This window comes from Chiloscyllium punctatum, chromosome 10, assembly GCF_047496795.1.
Source record: "Chiloscyllium punctatum isolate Juve2018m chromosome 10, sChiPun1.3, whole genome shotgun sequence".
NCBI classification, from domain to species: Eukaryota; Metazoa; Chordata; class Chondrichthyes; order Orectolobiformes; family Hemiscylliidae; genus Chiloscyllium; species Chiloscyllium punctatum.
In genome coordinates this window covers 14,159,598-14,175,744 of record NC_092748.1, presented here as the reverse complement: position 1 = coordinate 14,175,744, position 16,147 = coordinate 14,159,598, and the positions used below count along the sequence as shown (strand labels likewise).

The 16,147-nt window shown below is 47.0% G+C and overlaps 1 protein-coding gene across 1 annotated transcript; it reads right to left on the bottom strand.

Annotated features, from left to right (window-relative positions):
- Positions 1-323: 323 nt before the first annotated feature.
- LOC140481906 (frizzled-5-like) lies at positions 324-13,985 on the bottom strand. The gene has a single exon (XM_072578573.1). The coding sequence runs from the start codon at positions 13,076-13,078 to the stop codon at positions 11,384-11,386; it is 1,695 nt and encodes a 564-aa protein (XP_072434674.1). The 5' UTR covers positions 13,079-13,985; the 3' UTR covers positions 324-11,383.
- Positions 13,986-16,147: the final 2,162 nt, after the last annotated feature.

Below are 16,147 nucleotides of genomic sequence, written 5' to 3'. Positions count from 1 at the left end.
AATTACAGCATTTAAAAGTCATCCGGATGGGTCTATGATTAGGAAGGGTTTTCAGGGATACAGGTCAAGTGTTGGCAAATGGGACTAGATTAATTTAGGATATCTGGTTGGAAAAGATGAGTTAGACCGAAAGGCTGTTTTTGTGCTGTATTTCTCTATGACTCTACGACAACTGAGGTAATATCTGTGAAAATTGTCTCATATCAGGTTAATATACTGGAGTTGTAGGCTCCATTGTCAACAGGAATATCTAAGCTCACATTACTGCCATTTTCAGTGATTTTACTTCAAATGCAAAGAAGAAAATGAGACAAAACCCAGGCTGGATCAAATGTCCACGAACTCCAACTTTATTTTTTTCCCCTAAATTAAAACCAACAAATGACAGTGACAACAACAACAAAAAAATAAAGAACAGAAATCCTTTTCATAAATATCTACTTTTCATTTTTTTTAATAAAATCTCAAGACTTTCTTTCCAAAATATAATACATACAAAGTGTTCAACTATGTCAAATAACTCCAGCGAGAGAGGGAGGTGGGTTCAAAGTCAATTGACATCCTTCCCTCAAGGAGATGTGACAAATTTCAGGTGCTACATCATATCTGCTAGTTTGAATTTAGAAATTAGAGAGCACCCACGTATAAATAGACTTGCAACAAACCCGTATTTAGCTAAGAATCCTTTAAAATTATTTACATTTGTTATTCAGAATTATTTACATTTTGTCAGTCCTTAAGACTTTCCGTGCAATACACTGCAAGAGGGACAAGTTTGGATTAAACTGGAAACGAGCATTTGCCATAAACAAAAGTTGCTTCTCTTCCACCTATTCCCTCCCTCCCCACTCCCTTAATCCAACCTGCACTCAGTGCACTTGTCCAGGTCGCAGCCCTTTTATAGACCTGCCTTGAGGCATTATTTTTAAACGATATTTTAAACCACTGCACAGGATATACCTTGGGGGAAAAATAATGTTACATCAAACTGCAGCCTTCCAGCCTGAAAGTCCTCGGTTAGACTAACTTAAGGCAGTGTTGACAAAGGTGACGTGCTTATTGTGTCTGTTTTCGTGACTGGGCTCTCAAAAACAAGCTGACCTCGGATGAATTAGACTTGAAAGTTACACTTCAAATTTGTTTCATGGACACAGTACATACAGCAAGATCATTTAAATTTCAGGGATTAATAATCAGCCTGGACACCATGAGGATTATCTCTGCTCCTCTTTGACATGCCTTTGTGGGATCTTCCCCCCCCCTTCCCCTGAAAAGACAGCCCTTGATTTAAAGTCTTGCCCAAAACCCACTTCTAACAGCACTCTACCCCCCACCCCCGCCCTCAAAGTTGTCAGTCTAAGCTGTACTTTCAGGTCTCTGGCGTTACATGCTGCAACCTTCTGACTCAAGAGGCTACCTGCCGAGCCACAGCTGGAACTTAATGGCACAGGAAGACTCCTAGGACGCTGACTACCTTTGAAATCTGGCACAACATAAAAGAGAGAAAGATACACACAGGGAAGACCTGGACAAAACAGCCAGAGGGACACACACACACACACCAGCAGACTCTGAACAAGTGATACAGAGAGAGAGGGAGAGATAAAACAATTGGACAAAGATCAACAATTGGTTACTTAATGAAAGTAACTTCTGAAAGCTGCAATGCAGTCATCCAATTATAATGAATTTCAAATCAACATTTGTAAAGGTGACTGCAGAATTAATTTACAGATGGGATCAGTCAGACACTCGACCTTTACAGGGGAGATCACAGGCGAACGCTGACTGAAAAATAAAAACCGAGAACTGCGGATGCTGTAATTCAGAATTTGCTGGAAAAGCTCAGCAGGTCTGGCAGCACCTGTGGAGAGAAATCAGAGTTAACATTTTGGGTCCAGTGACCCTTCCTCAGAACTGACCTAAAATTCACTCTTCTTCAAACAAGGTTAACAGCAATGGAACTGCAACAAAGAACTATACATCTGGGGCCTCCAATTGAATTTATTCAGTGAGTCTGAATCAACATGGCGGCATGGACCACTTTCAGCAAGAGGTACTTGTTCCCCATTTGTGTAATAGTTAATATGTGTGTGTGTGTGTGTGTGTGTGTGTTCAACCTGTTCCTCCAAACATAAATCAGGAATAACAGACAAATTTCAGTGCCTAGCCTCTTCATCGACACAACCTCTGCTATGTCAGTGCTCAATGCTTTGATACCTGCCTGAAATCAGTCTGGGAACACTTGGAACATGCAGAGAAGGCACTTGGGCCTGTTTCTTGCGAAATAGGTGAAGAATTATTTGGGCTTTTGTTGTTGTGAGCAAGCTCCACCTGCGTCTGTTTGCTTTGTAGCGGCTTAATGAGTGATCCTCCAAATGTCTACGTAGGGAAAAGGCAGAACCTGTGGAACTGAACCTCAGCAAGATGTTGTCACATTGCATGGAAAAAAGTTCAAAGCTCCACTTAAAATATCTGTGTACTTTTCTACATGTAAAAACAAATGTAAATTCATATTCTAAGGCCCATAATAATAATAATAATCAAAATAGGATCCTTTTTGGCTCTAGTCCTTGTCTCATGATAAAGTGGGCCCTGTATTGTATCATGTTGCCATTTCAATTGTAGTTCCTTGCAAAATCCTGACCCCATAACAGCTTAAGGCCAAAATCTGACAATTTCCCTTTTACTTATCATTGAAACACAGCAAGCTCCCAATCCGACAATGATCAAAGAAACTGTTTCAACGATACTGGACGAAGGGTAATATTGGCCCAAAACACTGGGGAGAATTCTTCATCTGTGTTATGTCAGGGCAGCTGTGGCCTCAGCTTAATACCATGCCAAAAAATGGCAGCTCTGACAATGCAGCACTCCCCTCAGCCCTACACTGCAAATGATAAAGTTCACAGCCTTAGGGAGCTGACAAAGAACTTCTGAGCTTTGATTTCATGCAAAATGGCTGCAGCTGTTTTTGTAGGAGGTGAGGAATGCCTTTCCCTGAAGTTAGCACGACCAGGAACTAGTTGGAAAATACACTTGAAGACACTAAAAGGCTTCTCTTAACCCTCATATCATATGGATAGAGTGGACAGCCTTTTCCCCGACTTGGGCAGTCCAAAACTAGAGGGTATAGGTTTCAGGTGAGGGGGGAAAGATTTATATAAGGAGGCAACATTTTCACGCAGAGGGTGGTGTGTGTATGGAATGAGCTGCCAGAGAAAGTGGTGGAGACTGACACAATTAACAATATTTAAAAGGCATCTGGATGGGTATATGAATAGGAAGAGGGATATGGGCCAAATGTTGGCAAATGGGACTGGATTAATTTAGGATATCTGGTCACCATGGAAGAGTTGGACCAAAGGGTCTGTGTTCATGCTGTACAGATCTATGACTCGGTGTAGCTGGGATTCTTGAGAATGTTACAAAGACTACAGGCATCTGTCAAAATTCTGCCACAAGACATCACTCGAATTTCAGAAGACACACTGGCGACATCTAGGTGCAAAACACTGTCACTGCAGTCTGGGCTTCTTTTGATGCCTCGACGCTTCAGATTTGCCAACACTTTTACTGAGAAGCGAGAGCTAAAAGAGAATGGGATATCCTAAGGCTTCTCAGTTAAGTTTGTTTCTATGGGTGGCACGGTGGCACAGTGGTTAGCACTGCTGCCTCACAGCGCCAGAGACCCAGGTTCAATTCCCGCCTCAGGCGACTCTCTGTGTGGAGTTTGCACGTTCTCCCCGTGTCTGCGTGGGTTTCCTCCGGGTGCTCCGGTTTCCTCCCACAGTCCAAAAATGTGCAGGTCAGGTGAATTGGCCATAGTGTTAGGTAAGGGGTAAACTTAGGTAAATGGGTCTGGGTGGGTTGCGCTTCGGCGGGTCGGTGTGGACTTGTTGGGCCGAAGGGCCTGTTTCCACACTGTAAGCAAGTAATCTAATCTAAAAAAAAAAATTTGGATCCAGTGTTACATGGATCCCTTGATCAAACAGCACACAAGTTGCCAATAGTGGTCAATGATGGTAAATTCATTCTGAAGATGTAGGGACCACTGACAAGGCTGCCTCTGGTGCTGAGCCTTCAGATTGAACAGTTTGACACTGCTGAGCGGCTCACTGGTCACTTTACTCCACCACTGTGAGGCAGGAGTCACATGCACCTTAGATAGTCAATAGTTTTCCCAAACCAAACAGGCATGGATCAGTTCTAGAATCTCTACAGTATGGAAACAGGCCCTTCGGCCCAACAAGTCCACACTAACCCTCCAAAGAGTAACCCACCCAGACCCATTCCCCTACCCTATCACTCTACATTTACCCCTGACTAATGCATCTAACCTGTTCGTCCCTGAACGCTACGGTAATTTAGCATGGCCAATCCACCTAACCTGCACATCTTTGGATAGTGGTAGGAAACCCCCACAGACATGGGGAGAACGCGCAAACTCCACCCAGACAGTCGCCTGAGGCTGGAATCAAACCCGGGTTCCTGGCGCTGTGAGGCAGCAGTGCCAACCACTGAGCCACCATGCCATCCAGTTGAGCTGTTTGTGTTTTTTTTATTTCTGAGTTCAAAATTTAAACTGAATTCAATGCCTCAAATGGATCAACCGATGATCAAATAGATTATTAGTTTGGAATGACTAGGTTATCTCACTACTATACTCAATTAATAGCCCACATCTGGATCATGGAACCAAAGTGCAAATTCTGAAGAGAACACCATCCGAGTCAATCTAACACTGGTATTTCTGTCAGATCTATCTGTACAAAAGCCTTTCTACATCTAACCCTGCCAGCATTCTTACTATTCCTTTCTCTTTCTTGTGTGTATTCTCGTGTATCTTTATTATAGTCTTCCTTATTGTACGTTGATTTATAAAGCAAATAAATTGTACAAGATTGCAGCTATGGCTCAATACTCATAACTCTTGGGTCTAAGTTCAAGTCCCATGCGAGAAACCTGAATGGAACCGAGTGCAGTACTGACTAGGTTATCTTATGATTGTACTCAATGAATGGAATGGAATCTAGTGCAGTACTGAGGGAGTACTGCAAAGCAAGTGCGCCGTCTTTTGCAGTCATTAAACCACAATCCTGTCTGGCCTCCTGAGTAAATGTAGAAGATCCTGTGCCAACATTTTGAAGAATATGGGAGTTTTTGGTGCCACGGTCAATATTTATCCGCCATCCAACATCTCTATCAAAGAGGCTACCTGGTCATTGTCACCTTGCTGTTTGTGGAAGCTGGCTGTGCAGAAATCTACCCCTGTGTCTCCTATAGCACAGCAGTAAGTTTATGACAGGAAAATTCTCATGGCCATAAATCACTTCAGGTTGTGAAAGGTATTACGTCTTCCTGATTTTTGAGGTTCTGAAGATTAGATTGTGCCACCCCTTTTTTGTTAACTCATGTTAGGATCTAATTCTTCACCTCGAGGTTCTGATTCTTGCTGTTGTACTAAGCACTGCTGCTCCAGCTTTCTGAAGACATTGTACAAAACACAGCTGTATAGGGCTGTGTAGTCTCCCTGATATAGGAAAGATGTTGTTAAACTTGAAAGCTTAAGGGAAAAGATTTACAAGCACATTGCCAGGGTTGGAGGGTTTGAGCTACAGGGAGAAGCTTGAACAGGCTGGGGCTGTTCTCGCTGGAAGGTCGGAGGCTGAGGGTTGATCTCATAGAGGTTTACAAAATCACTGGGAGAAAAAAATAGGATGAATATTCAAGGTCTTTTTCCCAGGATAGAGAGTCCAAACCTAGAGGCTTTAAGGTGAAAGATTTAAAACAGACCGGAGGGATAACTTTTCTAAGCAGAGTGTGGTGCGTGTATGGAATGAGCAGCCAGAGGAAGTGGTGGAGGCTGGGACAATTACACCATTTAAAAGGCATTTGGTAGGGTACATGAAAAGGAAGGGGTTAGAGGGATACAAGCCAAATGCTGGCTAATGGGCCTGGAGCAGCTTAGGTTATCTGGTATGCGTCTTCTGTAGGACTGAAGGGTCTGTTTCTGTGTTGTGTAGTTCTATGACTCCCTATGCTGCATTTATAAGATACCATGCAAGAACTATAAAAAAAACACTACATCAGTCAAACTAGCAGGAAACTTGTCACCAGAACACCAACTGGCCACCAAAAGACATGGCCACATCACGCTACTAGTTTCCATACATACAGGCAAAGAAGGACACCACTTTGACTGGGACAACACACACATCCTAGGACAGGCGAAACAAAGACACGCTTGAGAATTGTTAGAGGTATGGCATTCTAACCAGAACTCCATCAACAAACACATCGATTTAGATCCTATCTACCGTCCCTTGAAAAGGCAAAAAAGAACCGGAAATGACGTAATCCACCTTAAGAAACCAAGACCTATAAATAGAGAGGCGGGACGTGGCACTCACCGGAGATGTTACCTAGTATGGTGACGAAACGTCTAAAACAATCTCAGTGAGCTAACTTACATGCATATCATCAGCCTGAGCTACAAACCTTCTCAAAGATCCGCTAATACCTTTAAATGTTGGGCTCCCCTATACGTGGAGACATCTTCACTGTGTCTATGGGATCTTCAGGATTTTAAGAGCATCAATTGTTTCGGTTCTCAGCCTTTCTCATTCCTCTGTCAAGGGAACTGTAAAGGAACAGCTGCAAAGGAACCCTGTATAAAAGTGGGAACTCTGTGCAAGTTTCACTAACACTCTGTGTCCTCTACACCAGCTAAGATAAAGTAATGATAATAAAATAAGCACCAAACTAACTATTTCTCAGGGAGTGTCACTATCTGCAGGTTGGTTAAAGTGCAAATTACGCAAATAAAGAGCACAGAGGCCAATGAGAACCATTAAAAGTATCCACATGCAAACAAACTGCAAGCAGATCTGTGTGTATCGAGCCCCCAGCCACCAGATGGATTGGAGCAAAGTCCAGTGAGAGGCCTGATTAACTGACAAAGCCATTGCAACTAATCCAGACCCAAAACTAACCCCAACACGCCGCCAATCACAGGCACTAATACCTGGAAGGCTGGCAGGGGTCATTCACTCATGAAACCATATCTGCACCCTAGCCCGTGAAACGATGGTGGACGCAGTTGCCACAGGAACGTTTTTTTAAAAAAAAAGAAATCCTTAGAAATTCCATCAAAAGCCCTCTCGAGCTTTAGAAACTGCAAGGTGCATTTACATAACGTCTTTCAATGACTTCAGTGATTTTTTGCAACCAATGGAGTATTTCTTTCTGAAGTAAAGTCACTATTGTCATGTCAGTAATACAGCCGGCAATCTCTACAGAGCAAGCCCCCACAAATGGCAGAATGATATTGAAAAGATACCCTGTTTTTGCAACATTGCTTAAGGCATAAGATATTGGTTCTGATTTATAGCTGAAGGAAAAATGTTTTCAGGGCTTTAGTCAAAGAACAGGTGGACTGGGGCAATCGGGACAGGCTCTGTCACAAAGCTAGCACAGTCACAATGGACTGATTGGCCTCCTACTGTTGTGTACGATACCAGTGAGCATAGGGCAATGGGATAGCAACACAGGAACCCTGAAGTTACACTGTGAAGTACAAATACCCAATGAATTGGCTGAAATTTGATACCTCAGTGGAGAAATTACTCTAATCCATTTCATTTATGTCTTCCCAGCCTCTGTCTGCCTGTAAAACCTGACACATCTCAATACTTTCCAACTCTGACTGGCAAGGTCATTGACCTGAAACGTCAATTTCACTCTCCCCAAATTTTATCTAACTCTTTTTTTTCTCATTCATGGGATGTGGGTGCTGTTGGCTGAGCCAACATTTATTGTCCATCACTAATGGCCCTGGATAAGATAGTGTTGAGCCACCTTCCTGAATCGCTGCAGCCCTTGGGCTGTTGGGACAATTATAGCGCTACTAGGAAGGGGCTCCTGGATTTTGAACCAGCAACAGTGAAGGAACGGTGATATATTTCAAAGTCAGGATGGTGAGGGGCTTGGAGGGGAACTCATGGGTGGTGGCATTCCCATATATCTGCTGCCCTTAGCTTCCTAAATGGTAATAGTAAGTTTGGAAGTTGCTGTATTACTGCAGTGCATTTTGTGGTTGGCAGACTGTGCATCAGTGGTGAAGGGGGTGAATGTTGAAAGTGGTGGATGGGGTTGCTAGTCAAGTTGGCTACTTTGTCCTTGATGGTATCAAGCTTCTTGCGTTTAGTTGAAGCTAACTCTCCACTCCACCTCTCTATCACCTTCCTGACCTGTGCATGTAGATAGTGGACAGGCATCAAGACATGAGGCAAGTTACTCACTACTGTATTCCTAACCTTTGACCTGCTCTTCTAGCCACTGTATCTTTTTGGCTGGTCCAGTCAGCTTCTGGTCAATGATAATTCCCATGATGTTGATATTAGGATATTCGGTGATGGTAAAGATATGACATGGAGGTGTCAGTGCTGGACAGGGGTGAACAAGCTCAGAAGTCAGACATCAGGCTAGAGTCCAACAGGTGTATTTGAAATCACAAGCTTTTGGAGAGTTGCCCCTTTGTCAGGTGACGTCTTGTGATTCCTTATAAACCTGTTGGACTATAACCCAGTGTTATCTGACTTCTGACTTTAGTAAAGCCATTGAACACCAAGGTACAATGGTTACCTTCTCTCGTCAGGTGAAGATCATTGCCTGGTACTTAATTGGCACAAATGTTACTTGCCACTGATCAGCTTAAGCCTGGATGTTACTCAGATCTGGTTGCTTATGGACACAGACTTACTTCAATACCTGAGGAGTCACGAATGGGGCTGAACACTGCGCAATCATCGGTGAACATCCCCACTTCTGACCTTATGATGGAGTGAAGGTCAATGATGAAGCAGTTGAAGATGGTAGAGTGTAGGACACTATCCTGAAGAATTCCTGGAACTGAGATGACTAAACTCCAGGAACTACAACCATCCTCCTATGTGCTAGATATGACTCCAGCCAGCAGAGACTTTGACCAAATACCTATTGATTCCAGGTTTGTTAAGACTCCTTGATGCCACACTCAGTTAAATGTGGCTTTGACGTCAAGGGCACCTCACCTCTGGAATTCAGCTCTTTCATCATGTTTGAACCAAGGCTGTAATGAGGTCAGGAGCTGAGTGGCCCTAGTGGAGACCAAATTGAGCATCACTGAGCAGTTGACTACGGCTGTGTATTTTCCAGTGTCTGACCTTTTGTTCTGTTTTTTAGGAATCATTGGCCTTTCTCTTTAAAAATTAGTATGTAATTGTACACTAGTGGGCGGAAAGTTCAAGACACCCTGCTGTACGTATCCCAACATTCTAGACTTTTTCATTAAGGCAGATTCAATGAGGAAGGCAGAACGCAGAACTGAATTAGCAGCAATAATCATTAAAACTGGGCAAAACAGACCTAGGCTACCCCCTGCTCCCTCACCCACTGATGCTATGCAATAATTTGCATTTACAGACAATATGACACTTCAAGGTATTTCACGGGAGATTAATCAGACACACATTCAATACTGAGCCACATAAAAAAGATCTTAGAACAAGTGGTTAAAATAAATCATGTTTCAAGGAATATCTACAAAGAGGTGCAACAGAATTCTACAGCTTGTTGTCCAGTCTATTGAAGGTGCGTTTGCCAACAGTGAACAATGGAAAATTAGGGATGTGCAAGAGACCACATTTGAAGCAGCACAGAGGCAGAGGATTGTTGGGCTGGAAGGGGCTACAAAGACGGGTGGGGGTGGTGGGGGCTCTGAAGGGATATGAGCACAGAGGCAAGAATCTCAAAACTAAGACACTGATAGTCTGGGGACACTGGAGATCAGTAAGCACATGGATGATAGAATTCAGTGGATTTGACCTCACAGTCCTGTTCTCCAAGCAGAGGGAAAGCTGCCCAGGTGTGTACCTACAGGCGGCAACTGGGAGCGGGGGGGGGGGGGGGGGGGGTATCACAGTCAAGAAGCCTGTCCTTTCCTTAATTGATACAACACTAACTGGGAAGCTGGCTCCTTCCTGGGCTGCAGTGCTAAGTTCCACATTGCCCACTCTTCTTAATCCAAGACCAATAATTCAAGGTGGGAGTGAATTAATGCATTAAACCTGGCAGTGCACATTAATGAGTTTTCTTAAAAAACACAGCAGAGAGGTGCAACCACTGGTAGATACACTGGTCTCTGCTATGGTTTTGATTGTAAATCACACAATTTTCAATGCCAGACACACGTTTGCCATCAGTTAAGGATGACCCCCACCCTAGGCTCCCTCTCTCTCCAGATTCATCGATTAGACAGCAGAAGTCTACCTTACTGTTATAATCAGTGCACGTATTCACCAAGCCTGAATGAGTAATGCCTTCACACTCAATGACCACTCACTGCCTGGATTCACACATCGCCCACCCTTAATCCAGACACTGACTGGGGAATGCCTTCAAGAACAGTATGCAAATGCAGAGTACTTAGGTTCACACACTAAATCCTGATGCAAACCACTCTCCCTAAATAAGGACCAAGGTTTAAAACAGGGAATGGAGAGGTGGAAAAGCTCATCAACACTCCCATCTGCAGTGTGATTTAAGTGATATCGGGATCTAAAACTGTGTAAAATCATTCAGTACCTTGATGTATTAATGGCACCAGTATTGACTTTGACAGTGGCTCGAACAGATTACTTTTCGACACAAAGCACAGAGGAAGGGACTTATATAGCTATGTCCTTGGGCAGGCAGAAAGAGAGCCTCACCCAGTTGCTAGTAGCAAGAGTCTGTCAAACAGCCCAGGGAGAAAATTATTCCTTCTATCCAATCTACAATCTTAACAACACTGGGTTAATATTTGAAATGGACTAGACAACGTGGTGCTGGCCTATCAAACAAACCACAGAGCACAGGACAGAGAGAGAAAAACAGGGTGATAGGGAGAGTACAGCAGCTATGAACCGCGCTGGTATTGCTTGTTACTATTTCACTGCGCCTCCCCTCACGTCCTGTTGAGTAACACAGCTCCCCGGGGCTTTGGAAACTGTGCGCACAAAAGAGACACCTTCCCAATAAAAACGAGCATCGCAAAAAGAAAATGTAACCCTTGCAACATGTGCACCTCTCTTACGTAGGCAGGGAGTTGACCTGTTCCCTCCTGTTTGTGGTTTGAAATGGACCAGATCCCAGCCACTCTTGGCACAGCAACACGTGACCAACTCTGCACTTACCACAAAATAGCGCATTGTACAATCATTCAAATCCCCAAGTTGACAGTGTAAAAGACTCATGAGCTAAGAGGCAACAATACCTCGGTGCACTTTTTCATTATATATATATATGTATATGTATATATATATCTATTTACAATATAAACGAACCCTTTGAGCAGGGAGGGTTAAACATGTGACATCGGCACGTGTTTGTGATAGGAAGCAGAGCCAGTGACTCCTGTCCTTGCCGTCAGGGCTGCACTGGTCTCGTTGTACACAGCTTCGTTGGCCAGCTTCCTCGCCCGGCAACACCGACTGCTAAAGCGCTTCCAGGATTCCAGAGTCTTCCCGGACCAGATCCAGACGCCGGAGGTGATACCCACCACCAGGCACATGAAGTACTTCAGCATGAAGATGGCATACTCAGGCCGAGGCTGGGGCTGGCCTCCCGGGCAGGAGCAGCTCAGCGCCCTCTCCCAACGCTCCCGGTAATGCTCCTCATAGACAAAGCACGCCACCACGATGGCAGCGGGCACGGTGTAGAGCACCGTGAAGATGCCGATCCGGATCATCAGCTTCTCCAGCTTGTCCGTCTTGGTGCCCCCTTGCTTGATGACGCTGCGGATCCGGAAGAGCGAGACAAAGCCGGCCAGGAGGAACATGCTGCCGGTAAAGAGGTACACCACCAGGGGCGCCAGCACAAAGCCGCGCAGGTTGTCCAGGTTCTGATTGCCGACGTAGCAGATGCCTGCCACCGGGTCCCCGTCCACGGAGCTCAGCGCTAGCACGGCGATGGACTTGACACTGGGAATCAGCCAGGCCCCCATGTGGAAGTACTGGGAATAGCCGGCGATGGCCTCATTGCCCCACTTCATGCCCGCCGCCAGGAACCAGGTGAAGGACAGGATGACCCACCAGATGGAGCTGGCCATGCCGAAGAAGTAGATGAGCAGGAATACCAGGGTGCACAGGGCGGGCCCGGTTGTCTCGTAGTGAATGTGGTGGTACTCCTTGTTGCAGGCTACGTTGGCGTGGCCGGCTACCAGCCGCACGATGTAGCCCACCGACACGAAGAGGTAGCAGGCTGACAGGAAGATGATGGGCCTCTCTGGGTACTTGAAGCGCTCCATGTCGATCAGGAAGGTGCAGACGGTGGTGAAGGTGGACAGGAAGCACAGGATGCACCACAGCCCGATCCAGAAGGTGGCAAATGTCCTCTCATCCTCACTGAAGTAGGGCTCGTAGCACGGGATGGCACAGTTGGGCACCTGGCCGGTCTTGATCTTGTTGTAGAGGGGGTGACTCTCTTTGGAGATCTGAACCAGAGGCTCCCTGCACCGGCACTTGCCGCGGCATTCGCTCGGCTGGTGCCCGGGGCGGGGCCAGGAGGGCGGCTTGTTGGGCACAAGGGTGGGTTTGCGGAAGGCGGGCAACGGAGTGGTGGTTTCGCTGCGGTTGTAGTCCATGCACAGGTTAAGAGGATCTCCCAGGACGGGCAGCTTGGCGCAGCTCATCCGCTCAGGCCAGGCGAAGCCGTACTGCCGCATGAGGGGTGAGCAGCCGGCCTTGGCCCTCTCGCAGACCGAGCGGCACGGCGGCAGGGGCTTCTTGTAGTCCGCCAGGCAGATCGGGGTGTAGACGCTGCACAGGAAGAACCGCAGGTCAGGCGAGCACTGGATCTCCACCAGGGGCCAGAACTGGTGGACCTCCAGTCCGGCCTCGTCCTGCGAGTCGTGGTTGAACTGGTTGGGCATGTAGGTGAAGTTGTAGCCGATTCCCCTGCACATGGGCACCGTGATCACCTGGCAAACCATGGCCTTGGAGGCGCAGGCAGCGACCCCCGCCAGTGCTAGCAGGAGGAAGCAATGTGCCCGCAGCATGGTCACTGGTTTGGCCAAGTGGGCACAGGGGAACAGTCACAAGTGAACGCCTCCGATCACTTACAGACCCCACCTGCACCGGATCTTCACAGCCCCCCAGCTACCATCCTTGACCCCCGCCTCCTCCTCCAGTCCCACAATCCCTTAGGGCACACCGCAGTCAGACTCCTGGTGCCAGACTCAGACCATAACTGGCTGCAACTGGGAGAGAGGTCGCCCCAGTCGCACCAGGGAAACTGAAAGGAATCGGGCCAGCTCCACTCTACTGCAGCGCGAAGAAGCCGCCTTGGAAATGCAGCATTGACACACGAGCCATGAAAGCACTCCCAGTGATTCTCTCAATAACCTCTCTGACACTCTTCCCGCGGTCTTTCTGTCGACCCCGGGCGGTTTCTCCACGCTCTGTCTTTGAACTGGTAACTTTCAGCTATGTTGCTGCAGTCCGGAGTGATCTTCAGGGGCTCCTCCGCTCCGATAAGCTCCGGCTCTCCCTCTTCTCCACTCGTGAAGGTGCTGAATCGCCGACACCGCACCAGCGAACCAGGGGGGCTCCAGGTTATAAAACTTTCAGAGATCTTCCGATGTTTAACTTCTCCGAAAGTAGTCTCCAGGCCCGGAGGAGGGTCCTGACCGCTTGCCCTCTCGGCACCCTCGACTCTCCTCCTCCTCCAAAACGGACACAAATCGCATGGAGCAGATTCAGAGCCCAGGTAAGCTCTGCAGCTCTCCTCCCCGAACAACGCCGTGCGTACGCCCTTCGTGGCTTTTGCTCTCGCAGTTTCTCTTTCCTCTCCTGCCCCTTCCCTTACCCTATCTGTACGTGCCGCTGGTTAGGTTCCAGCTGCTGTGTGAGCCGGGATCCAGCTCCTTCCCTTCCTGCCGATTCCTTGCGCTCCGCTCCACTCCACTCGCGGCTCCGCGATCACATTGTTACTTTTGTTTCAAACACAATGTAGCCAAGGGCTGGCTCCGCCCGGCCTGCCAATCACCCCGTTTGGTCCAATCGGGAGCCGCGGTGTGACGACAGCCCCGCCTCCCATTGTCTTTCACCCCACCAATCACGATCCAGGCTCTGGGCGCGCTGCCCATTCACAACCCTCGACTGGCCAGGCAGAGTCAGACCCCCGCCTCCAAGCGTGTTCAGGCCAATCATTGAACAGATGCCGCTTCCCTGTTCCCGCCCGCCTCCTTTTGGTCCAGTCAAATGGTCTGACCAAAGACCCGCTCATTACCTTTTGGGCCAATCAATGAAAGGTACCTGTGGACGGTAGCAATCGTTTGTTTTGCAATTTTAAAGAGACATTACTCACATTTGAGTTTGTGTGAGACTTGAAGGGAGTGTTAAAGTTACACATTAGCAATAAGACTCGCTCCCCTCCACACAGCAGCATTGAGCTTTTAGAATAGTACTCGGGTTTGCAAGAGACTAAACAACTCCAGAACGCATTTCAATCCAGTTGGAGTGACAGTCAGGGGTTGGCACTGGTACAGGTTTTAAGTCCGCTGTCTGGAAACTTTGAAACTCTAAACCGGACATCAGTAGTCTGGATTTTTAAATAGAAGTCTGCCTCTTTTCCCCTCGCTAACCTGAGACGGCAACTGTGATTTTGGTTTACACTCCCTAAAACGGCCGATGGTTCACATCTCCACAGCTAATTCCAACATCAGAGCGAAAAGTCCCATTTCTTGCCACCGCCACCCCCCTCGCAGCCCCTCCCTTCCTCCCAATCTTGTACAGAGCAATCTTTGGAAATTGATGACGAAAGGTTCACGCACTCCGCTCCCAGTTAGGTCCGTTTATCTGGCTCACAGTCAAACGCCCCTAGTGCGGCTGGGCAGGTGCGCGGCACCGCTGGGATACACGGGGACGAGTATCTTTAACCCATGCACTAACAACAACCTGCATTTATGCAGAGCCTTTCAACAGGCGAACATTTACCCATGGCACCACTACTGGCGGGTGCGACCATGAAACGTGGGAGCAGAAGTAGACTTGATTTGGAGATGCCGTGTCGGACTGGGGTGGATAAAGTTAAAAATCACACAACACCAAGTTATGGTCCAACAGGTTTATTTGGGAGCACTGACTTTCGGAGCGCTGCTCCTTTATCAGGTGGTTGTCTACCTGATGAAGTCACAACTACCTGATGAAGGAGCAGCGCTCCGAAAGCTAGTGCTCCAAATAAACTTGGTGGACTATAACCTGGTGTTGTGTGATTTTTAGCCCAACGAGTCTGCAAGCTTAATCATTGAGACCATGGCTGATCTAATAATTCTCTACATCATTTTCTGCCCTTTCCCTGTAACTTCATTCCCGAACTGATTAGAAACCTATGAAGATGCCCACGACAGCCCACCGTGATAAAGAATTCCACAGATACCCTCTGAGAGACAAAACAAAACCCCTCATCTCTTCAGCCTTTAGTCTGCGACCCCCTTTATTCTGAGATTACGTCCTTTGGTCCTAGACTGCACCCCCACCCCCCGCAAAGGGAAATAAGCTTTCCTCATTTACCCTGATAAATCCCCGAAGAGAAAAATACTCTCCGAGCTGCAGAATGAGGACATTAGTAAAAATTGTAAGCAACACCTTCAAACACTGTCATTTGCATTCAAGGCTGCACAATCCTTTTTACTCGAGTCGCCTCAAAGAGCCAGTTGTATTGGCTTTAGAGAGACATTTCTACCCCCCCTTGAAACCGGAAGAAGAAAACCAGATCAAATGAATCGTTTGAAAATGGGGAAGGACACCTGAACATCAGCACTGATGGTACTGTCCCTCCTTAGCCCTAACTCCCCTAAAACCAATGGTCTTCCGGGTGTAGCTGCTGTGTCCCGTTTTCCCTGGAAGAGCCCGGCTATCACAGTGTCTACTGTTTATTAACACTGCCCACACCGCTGTCGCCGGGTAATTTCGTCTTTTCGTAAACTAGCGAGGATGGAGCGAGGATTATATTCACAATCACTCGAGCTGAAGAGGGGTAGGACTTGGGGAAAGTAGTAACGTCTCTGGTCCATTATGCAGGGGAGTTTATGCAAGGGAGATAGATAGATAGATAGATAGATAGA

What these genes read in the sequence shown, in the direction of transcription:
- LOC140481906 (XM_072578573.1), bottom strand. Translation starts at nt 13,078, where the DNA reads ATGCTGCGGGCACATTGCTTCCTCCTGCTAGCACTGGCGGGGGTCGCT.